Source organism: Stenella coeruleoalba (assembly GCF_951394435.1).
Source record: "Stenella coeruleoalba genome assembly, chromosome: 16".
Taxonomy (NCBI): Eukaryota; Metazoa; Chordata; class Mammalia; order Artiodactyla; family Delphinidae; genus Stenella; species Stenella coeruleoalba.
The window spans coordinates 45,548,776-45,559,088 of record NC_137162.1 but is presented as its reverse complement, the minus strand read 5'-3'; the positions used below and the strand labels follow the sequence as shown (position 1 = coordinate 45,559,088).

The window sequence follows — 10,313 nt, the reverse complement described above, 5'->3', positions numbered from 1 at the left end:
ATGCTCTTCCCAAGACCAGTGCCTGCTTACTTTCCTTAAGTTCTGTGAGCTTTGCAATATCTTTCCCCCAAATTCTGGTTTGTTTGAGTTTGCCAGTCAAATTATGTTGTGTGCAAAGAAAGAACTGTATGAGATACAGAAGGTGTAGACATAGAAACATTTTAAGTTGAGGTGAGAAGTCCGTTTTCTCTGGCAGAGGCAAATAGGACGGATACTTTGAACCACATGGTAAAGTTATGGAAGGGATCTAATCAAGGATAAGTACATAGAGAAAGTATAAGTAAAAGGACTGCCAGTCAGTGCTGAGGGGCCAGCTAAGTTTGCAGAATATGAAATCGCAGTGATTTCCTTGAGTAATCTAGGTGTAGGAAAGGAGAAAGGGCATAGTTGGACTGATTCAAAGCTAGGAGTTAGCAGAGACGATGTGTCAGAAACATAAGGTGGGGATATTAAAGGGCTGTCTAGAGAAGTTAAAAGCTAATATCATGGGCTGCAGGCAGGACAAGCTAGGAAATGAAGCTAAGACGGCGTAATGGGGAGGAGGGGCACTGAGAGACTGAGGCTTGGGTTAGGTGAGAACAGACCAGGGAATAAGAGAGAGACTTGGAAGTTTAAGAGGCTGCTCTATTGCAGTCCAGATTTAAAAGTCAGAATGTTTCAGCTGCTAAGGTCCAGGGTGTGGGTAATCCACGGACTTTGAGAATTGGAATGTAGATTAAGGTTATTAAGGCACATTGAGGCCAGGGTCATCCACATGGTCACTGAAGTTGACCATGATGATGTTATATAAGATGTAAGTTTGGTAACTGGCTCACCTCAATTTTACCAACCAAGTTCTTAAGTGGTTTTATTTAAAAATATTTTAAATGAATGTATGGGAATGGCCAGGAGGTTGGTAGACTGCAATTTAAAACTGAAGTTCCTTCAAGAAACTACTAGCTATAGAGTAACTTAATGGCTAATGGTGTGGGTTCCTGGCTCTGCTCCTTTACTGGCTGTCTAACCCTGAGTAAGTTACTTATCCTCCCTGTGCCTCAGTTTCCTCAACTATAAAATGAGCATAAGACTACCCGCCTCACAAAGTCATTGTGAGAATTAAATGAATTAACATGTATAAAGTGGTAAATGCTGAGCACTTCATAAATGTTAGGTATTTTTATTAAAGAGGAGACATTATAAATAAACTATAATGTGATACTCTATGATGAATATTTGTACAAGCATGTAGAAAATAACCGAGGGGGGGCACTTAAAACTATCCTTGGGATAACCAGGGAAGTCTTCAGTAAAGAGACAGAAGCAAAAACAAAACAAAGTCCAAGAGTTTGATAAACAAAGGGCATAGGGGAAGTGGTAGGATCTATGTTCAATGCTCACAGTATGACAGGCACCGTGCTATTTTACAAATATTATCACATTTAACACCACATCCCTGCAAGACATGTAACTTCCTTTCACTGAGGAAAACTCACAGGGATTAAATAACTTGGGCACACAGGAATGGAAAGGGTATTAGACAGCATACAAAGGGTATCTAATACAAAGGTAAAAATAACAAACCACTACCCTTACCCAAAAATCCTATTCAAATGGAACTTTGGAATCACAGTTCTGAGCTTATTGGGCCCCCGGCTTAAAGAGTCCCACTCAAGGATATCCATATACTGGTTTGTCTACCGCTCCACTCAGTCCATGGGATAGCCTAACTAGTGCCTAACTAGCCTAACTAATAGCCTAACTAGCCTAAATTGGAATCTTCATTTTAAAAAGCAAGTTGGTGTGGAAGAAGAATTCTGCTGAGGGGCCTTCAAAGAAGTGTGAGGTGGAATAGGTAGATCACTGAGCGCTCATGGGAAGCTGGGAATGTTGAGGATGGATTCACATGCAGGGATCAGATTATAAATGGTTTTTGCCTGTCATATGAGAAGTTTGGACTTGAGTCTGAGAGCAATGCAGAGGGAGTAAAGGATGTTTAAGGAGGCCCTACACAGTGACCTGAAACCGAGCATGTCGTTAAAGTACGATGACAGCCAGATACATCAATCTCCAGAAAATCTGGGCTGACCCCCAGACAGGTAGAGGAGACTCAGCAAGGAAGAGGAGTGGCGGCGAGCTCTTCCTCCCTCCACATCGCCGGTTGTTTAAAGCCCCTCGGCTTGTTCTCCCACACCTCCTTTTGGCTCCTCTCTCTAAACACACCTGGCTGCCTGCGTGCTCCGGAGCTAACCACGCGCCTCCTCCTGCGCCCTCCAGCTGAAGCGCGACCCGGCCGACCCACCCCTTCAGCGCTCCCTGGCGTCTTCACCCTTGCTCTCTTTTTTTTTAGTGAAATAATTTTTTTTTAATTTATTTTATTGAAGTATAGTTGATTTACAACGTTGTTTTAATTTCTTCTGTATAGCAAAGTGACTCAATTATACATATATAAACTTTTTCTCATATTCTTTTCCATTATGACTTACCACAGGATATTGAATATACTGTACTATACAGTAGGACCTTATTTATCCATTCTGTATGTAATAGTTTGCATCTGCTAACCCCAAACTCCCAATCCATCCCTCCTCCACCCTCCCTTCCCCTTGGCAACCACAAGTCTGTTCTCTGTATCTGTTAGTCTGTTTCACAGTTCATTTGTGTCATATTTTAGATTCCAAATATGTGATATCATATGATATTTGCCTTCTGACTTACTTCACTTAGTATGATAATCCGTAAGTCCACCCATGGGACTGCAGGGCTCTTCTAACTCGCGTACCTCAGAGAGCTGCCCGGCCTCCTTCCGCAGCGCCCCGCATCCGGTCACATGAGGCGCAGGTCACCTGCTCTCTGGTCACGTGAGGCCGGTCACGTGCCAGGCCCCGCACCGCTAGCTTCCGGAGACTTTCGGGGCTTAGCGGGTGCGGTCCTGCGGCTCCCTGAGCCCACCGAACTGCACAGCCAGGATGGTGAGGGCGGGGGTTCGGGTTCGGGTTTGGCCCTGACCGCCGCCTCCCCGGAGCTCAGCCCCTCTTCTCGTCCTTCCCGCTGCAGATGAACGGGACCAGCCCCGACCAGGAGCGGCCTCCGGTGTCCGAGCCCGTGTGGGAGCGGCCCTGGTCGGTGGAGGAGATCCGCAGGAGCAGCCAGAGCTGGTCGCTGGCAGCCGACGCCGGCGTGAGAGGCGGGCCCCAGGGACCGGAGGGGAGGGCGGGCCTTCTGGCGTGATGCGCGGCCTGCGAGCGGGACTCCGGGAGCCCCCAGTCCCCCTCCACCCAGTCGATCCTGTTGCCTCTCATTGACTCAATAACGCCCCTTCTCGTCCTCGAAAACTCCCGGGTGGTAGTCCCCAGGCACTTGGGCGGAGGCGGGCTGGTTGATCTTAGCCCTCTCAGTGCTCCCACTTGGACTGCGGCCCTTCCTTGTTTGGGTTTTCTAGCCAGGCGCCCAACTCCACCTGAGCGGGGATCGGCTTCCGCCCCCTCGCAGGCTTACATGGTACTAGTTAGGCTATTCCATGTTGGGACCTGGACTGAGTGGAGCGGTAGACAAACCAGTATATGGATATCCTTGAGTGGAACTCTTTAGGCCGGGTGCCCAATAAGCTCAGAACTGTGATTCCAAAGTTCCATTTGAATAGGATTTTTGGGTAAGAGTAGTGGTTTGTTATTTTTCCCTTTGTCTCTGATCCCTGAAGAATGACAACGAAAAAGGACTTTTAAATTCCTCCAGAAACGATATAGCAAATATCCATTGACTCATTGACACTGTTCTGATGAGCTTTCTTAATGTTTTTTGATGCTACTTGGTCTTTGTACTGTCAAAAGCAGCATCCCTTTTACATTCCAGCACACGGGCGCACACACACAGGCGAAAGGAAATGGGTTCTTTTCTGTTTTGACACGCAGAATAGGTGCATATAATATTGATACTACTGTATGTTTGTTTTTTAAATAGTTACTACAGTTTCTACAGGAATTCTCACAACAGACTATCTCTAGGACCCATGAAATCAAGAAACAAGTGGATGGACTAATTCGGGAAACTAAAGCCACAGATTGTCGACTACATAATGTCTTCAATGACTTCCTTATGCTGTCTAATACCCAGTTCATTGAGAACGTGAGTTACTTAGTTACATCAAACTTATAAAAAAATAATACTGTTAGAAGGAGCAAGGGTCACTGTGATACTAAGTGACCCATTATTAGGTTCTCTAAAATTTTGGTGAAGTAGTAGTTCTTGGTGATTGATGTCCCCCCTTTTTATTAGTAAAGTTTATTTTTTTTCAAGCCTTTGAAAAAAACCTAACGATAAAACTTCTTCATATTCCAGTGTTTTCATTGATTTTTAGTTTTGGTGTAGACTGCTGAATTACATGGCACTCCAACAAGTTTTGTTATGAGCATGCTCTGTAAGGAAAGCCATACACCTGGTCTGATCCTCTGGACACCATCAGGTTATTGATTGTATCCATTATGTCCTGATAAGTTACATTAAAGGCATGTGTGTGTCTACTTGGAATATTCTCAAGTAACGTTTTGTTATGATGGCTGAACCTATGCCATAGATTATTGCTAAAAGATTATTGAGCTTTAACCCAAGTGCTATTTTGTCTATGTATTTATCGAATTTCTAGGTGCTAGGTTCTAGGAATACATAGGTAAATTAGACAGAGCCCCTCCTTAGAGAAAATAACAATCTTCCATAATAGTGTAATTCCAGAATAAAAAGGAAGCAAGTGTGGCTGGAGCCCAGTGACTGTAGGGGAGATTGATAACAGAGGATGGAGAGGAAGCTTAGTTAAGCTGGTCTGTATTTCTCATAGGGCGGCTAACTTTCTCAGTATCAGTGTTAATTAATCTGTGAAAAGAGAATTAGTAAAGTAGGCTATCTCCTGAGATTGTTAGATACAAAGTAATAAAAAAAAGATTTCAAAAATTGCAAGATTATACAAAGCCCACGATTTAGGATTGTTAAGAAGAGACTAAATATTGTCACGCAGGTATCTTATGCAGCATGTTTGTACATTTTTAGTAGTTCAGGTTGAAATGCCACTACTAGGCTTTTTGGGGAAGCTGTGTGTAAAATAAAGATCTTAATAAATATCTTATTTAAGATATATCTTAAATATCTCTTTACCAGTAGGTTTAAAATGTAACAAATATTCTCGTCAACTCTGTAGTCATTTTCTGGTTGTCTATACAGAATGTCCATGCTTGGTCCTGAGCATCTTTCCTATTAGAAGAGGCAGTTTACAGGACTCTCATCTGTACTTTACTGGTGTATGCAGCCCCATCACTTTTTCATCATGCTGAATTCCGTGTCCTTTTGAATATACCTGTTGTTCTCATTCTGTACCTTTCTTGCTGGATCAGGTGCTTAGCTCTTCTCTGCAGTCAGTGTTGCAGCCCTAGACTGGGCAAGGAATAGAATTGGGAGGCTTCTTTTGTACCTGATGTGCCTGTACCACATTGGTATTGGATTGGTACCCGACTGATACTTTGGGGGTGAGGGGCATCATAAGCTTCTTTTTCTGAATCATAACCTTCAGTTCTTTTTCTTTTCTCTAGCTCTTCTTTTCTGGCCAAGTTTTCTTAGCTTCTGAGTTTCCTATAATCTAGTTTTTGTGGGTGGTTTTTTTGTTTGTTTTTGTTGATTATTTTTTAGTAATAGTTCTTTATTTCTGTTCACTTCTTGGATTCCCTACTTTCCATCCATCTCTCCATCCCCTTGGTCCTTATGCCTCTTCCCCTGCCATTCTGCAGCCAAATTCCCCTTTAGATGTGCCTGTTGCCACTGCCAAATCAAACTGCTTCCCAGGCCTCCCTATAATGCCACGTGTTACGTGTTTTTCCATTTGTGGTAGAGCATGATGATGTTGAGTATGGCTAATGCTTAATAAAACTCTGAAATAAACTACCTGCTGATAATACATTTGGCAGTGATTTGACTTTGCATGTGTTTTCTTCAAACCCTGGCCAGTACTCATGTATTACAATTCTGGCTTAAATGACAGTGCCATTTGGTTTCATGGTAGTTTATTGGAAAGATACGCACAGTCATAGGTTTCTGGGTTTTAGTAATTGACCTAGAGGTAGCCAGTAGATTGCAAACTGCATTACAGTTAGTGAAACTGAAGAGCAATCAGGACTTTCCAGAGCAAGAGAAATTAGCGCCTTTAGTAAAGGCTCAAGAGGGGACTCTGAAGGAGGATAAATGCTGATTAACAGTGGCCAGTGCATCAGTGTGTTATTTGGAGGGAGTACAATTCTTGAAGCTTCATTAATCTGTTAATTTAGGAATTTTGTCCTGAAACATTAAGTGACCTAGTTAATGACTTCTTTAGTAGCACTTCCCATGATTGTAATTTTACATTTATTGATATGATTCGATGTGTTGAACTCCGCTACTAAATCAACCCCCATATTTTTGCTAAATGTTGTATTCCTTGGGCTCAGCATGAGCCTGATACATAGGGACTCAGTGAATATTTGAATGAATTAATGAGAGATCACAAAAGTGAAAAGAACCAGGGCTGTTTATAACATGTTAAGAAATCTCAGCCCCTCGTCAGCGTTCTCTCTAATTCCCCACCTTCACCTCTTACCTCATCTCCCCAAATGAGGAAAAGATGCTTTGAGGGGAAATATCAAAGATATTTAACAGTTCTGGGAATGGCTACCTGATTTTAAAATGATCAAAAAACCCATGAAGCTGTGAGTTGGGTGAAACTGGTAAGGGTGAAGGAAGTTAGCATTGATTTCCTGCTGTGTACTGAGTACTTGAGATGCATCATCCTGGCCAGCCTCGAAAGATCCCATGGGTTTTATGTATTTGCTGGTTGGTTTCTTAGATGTCATGTTTGGCTTTCCACAGGCTGCTGATCTCTTGTGAGGTAGTTTTTAATGGCAAGCAGTAGAAAAAGTAGGGTGTTAATGCTGTTGAGACCTCAGCATGAAGCTCAACCTTTTAGGTTAAGTGGTCTCACTATTTAAAGTCTGAAGTGACCTTGGTAGCTGCCTTGTCTTAAAGTCTCCATTTTAAGATTTATTTACTTTATTTCTTCCTGCCTTTGAAAATTGCTCCCCAAATTTCTGGGCTTTATAGAACAATTTTTTTTTTAAGTATGGAAAAAGAAGCATCATCTGAAATTTCAGATGCTAAAGGAGAGCCTCTTAACATTTTGACATGTATATTCCAAGTCCATTTTCCATGCAGACATTGGGCTTTAAGTGTTTTCCTTTCTTGTTATACAAGTAATGAACACTCACTGTAGGAGAGATTGGCATATATAAAAAGTATTAAAGTGTGAAAAAATTAAAACTACAGTAATCAACTATAATTCCACCACCCCAAATTAACCAGCCACTGAACATTTTGGCATATTTCTTTCTAAGAGTATATATGTATGTATATAACTTTAACCTTTTCTATATATTGGCAGCCTGCATTTCTCTTAATGTTAGTGTATGATTTTGTAAGCATTTTAACACATCTGTAAGATTTTGTGAACTTAATTTTTATTGTTTTTATTTCATTATGTGCCTATCATTAAACAATCTCCCGACATCAATTTTTTAAAATAAAATATTTCATGTGTCTAGAAAAGAACAGATAATAACCACAAATGCTAATAATATACACTACCTTGCATTAACAGATTTTAATATTTTGACATATTTGCTTAAAAGGCACCAACTCCCATTTTTTCCCTTAACTCTAAATATTTTGGGTGTGGGCTCCTTTGTATCTCTGCCTTTTTACTCTTCTTCTTACCTGGAGAGTATATCTGTGTGGATGTATATCGGTGCAGGTATATGTAATATGAGGTAGGGATTTCATTTCGTTCATTTCCATATGAGTAACTTTTATTGTGTAGTTCTTTTTAAAAAATAATTAATTAATTTATCTTTCGGCTATATTGGGTCTTCGTTGCTGCACAAGGGTTTTCTCTAGTTGCGGCGAGCAGGGGCTACTCTTCGTTGCGGTGCACGGGCTTTTCATTGCAGTGGCTTCTCTTGTTGCGGAGCATGGGCTCTAGGCGCGTGGGCTTCAGTAGTTGTGGCTCGCAGGCTCTAGAGCGCAGGCTCAGTAGTTGTTGCGCCCGGGCTTAGTTGTTCCATGGCATGTGGGATCTTCCCGGACCAGGGCTCAAACCCGTGTCCCCTGCACTGGCAGGCGGATTCTTAACCACTGCGCCATCAGGGAAGCCCTATTGTGTAGTTCTTTTCCTCACTGACTTCTGTGTATGAATGCATGCATTTTTTTTTCCCATATGGATAACTTTTATTGTGTAGTTCTTTTCCTCACTGACTTCTGTGTATGAATGCATATGGATAACTTTTATTGTGTAGTTCTTTTCCTCAGTGACTTATATGTATGAATGTGTGTTTTTGTGAATATAAAATCAAGCTTACATGTAATTGTGGGTCTGTCTCTTGCCTCTGTCTTTTATTATGTTTATCTGCCGTAGTCAGTATCACAATCTTAAATACCAGAGATTTCTAGTAAGTCCTAATAGGGCAAATCCCTGTGACTTCTTTTTATTCAGAATTATCATGGTTATCCTTGGCTTTTTTCTTTCCTCTGTGAATTTGAGGATTATCTTGCTACATTACCCAGAAAATTCTATTAGCACTTTGATTGGAATTGCATAGAATTACAGATTTGGTGTTTGTGACTTTGCAGTATAAATCTGATGCCATGAGCATCTTATTGTTTGTATTTATTTTTCTTGGAACTAAATTTCAAGAAGTAGAATTCCTGGGATAGAAGATACGAACATTTAAAAATAACATTGTTGGGCTTACCTGGTGGCGCAGTGGTTGAGAGTCCACCTGCCGATGCAGGGGACACGGATTCGTGCCCTGGACCGGGAAGATCCCACATGCCGCGGAGCAGCTAGGCCCATGAGCCATGGCCGCTGAGCCTGCGCGTCCAGAGCCTGTGCTCCGCAACGGGAGAGGCCACAACAGTGAGAGGCCCGCGTACCGCAAAATAAATAAATAAAATAAAAGTAACATTGTCTAATCAGATTGGCAGATATTTTTAAAAGGTAGGTAACATGGTTCCACTGCTGGCAAAGGTCTGGGAAGTGGGCACTTGAATATGTTGTGGGGACAGTGTGAGTTGCTCCACATTTGTGGCCAGAAATCTGGAGGTAGCTATTAAGCCTAAAAAACAGTTTTGTCCTGTGACTTGGCAATCCTATTTTGGGGAAGCCTATAGAAATAAAAGATCCAGGGCCTAAGAATTTAGTATATGTGCATATGTTTACAGCAGTTTATTTACAACAGCAAAAACTGGAAATCTCCTTAATGTTCCCTAATAGAGAATTATTGAATTAATCATAGTCAAGTTCACACTATAGAATATTGTGCAGATATAAAAAGGATTGAATCAAATCTATTTGCATTGACCTAGAAAGTGGTTTATGTAAATATCGAGTGAAAAAGTGGGGCAGAGGAATTTGTATAGTATAAGTGCATTTTTATTTAGAAGCAGGAAGAGTGGGAGAACTCTGAATATGTGCATATGTCTGTATATATTTGTGTATGTTTCTATGTGGGAAGCATAGAGGAGCACACACCAAGCTTAAACTGCTTATTCTGAGGGTTTGGTTGGAGGCAAGGATGGAACAATTTTTAAACACATCTCTTTCACTTATATCTTTATATTGACTTTTTAATTTTTAATTGACTTATAATTCACATACCATAAAGTTCACCCTTTTAAAAAGTGTACAAGTCAATAAGTGTTAGTGTATTCACAAAGTTTTGTAACCATCACCAATATCTAATTCCAGAACATTTTCATCGTTGCACTACTTATAATGAGAATGTTTTACTTTGGAAGTTTAAACAACAATATATAGTTAAAAAAGGAAATTACAATGAGTTGCCAGAGTGATAGATCTATTTTGGAAAAGAGAGGCTGCCTGTTCTAGCTGTATGGGTCAGTCCCATGCCTGGCCTTCTGGCAAATCATTGGTGGGCTTGGCCTATCTATTTTCTTATAAATGGGATAATAAAAATTTAGCAACCATTTTAAGCAACAGGATTAATATAACTCACCTTTACCGTTTCCACTGTGCAAAATGTTAAAGCTCTTGTTACCTAGTAGGTAGGTTCTACCACTTGGTATTCTCATAGCCTCACATTTAAGTACCTGTAACATTGCTCTGTCAGCATTAAGTATTAGATTAAACAAGAAAGTGTGAACACCAGTTTATTATTGTTTTTGTGACTGTGGTCAACAATGAGATTGAAGGTTTTTTTCTCATGTTTCCTAGTCATTTGTGTCTGTTTTTTTAAACTTAATTTTGGGAGAGT

At 41.0% G+C, this 10,313-nt stretch overlaps 1 protein-coding gene across 12 annotated transcripts in view; it reads left to right on the top strand.

Moving 5' to 3' along the window:
* The first annotated feature begins 2,809 nt into the window (after positions 1-2,809).
* The window catches only part of LOC307174981 (WASH complex subunit 2-like), a 56,765-nt gene continuing 49,261 nt past the window's right edge, over positions 2,810-10,313 (top strand). For all 12 annotated transcript variants that reach the window (XM_079899670.1, XM_079899669.1, XM_079899665.1 and 9 more), the window contains exons 1-3: positions 2,810-2,948; positions 3,034-3,156; positions 3,937-4,101. In XM_079899670.1, coding sequence (XP_079755796.1) covers positions 2,946-2,948; positions 3,034-3,156; positions 3,937-4,101 — 291 coding nt within the window. In that variant the 5' untranslated portion in view covers positions 2,810-2,945. The remainder of the gene's footprint in view (positions 2,949-3,033; positions 3,157-3,936; positions 4,102-10,313) is intronic.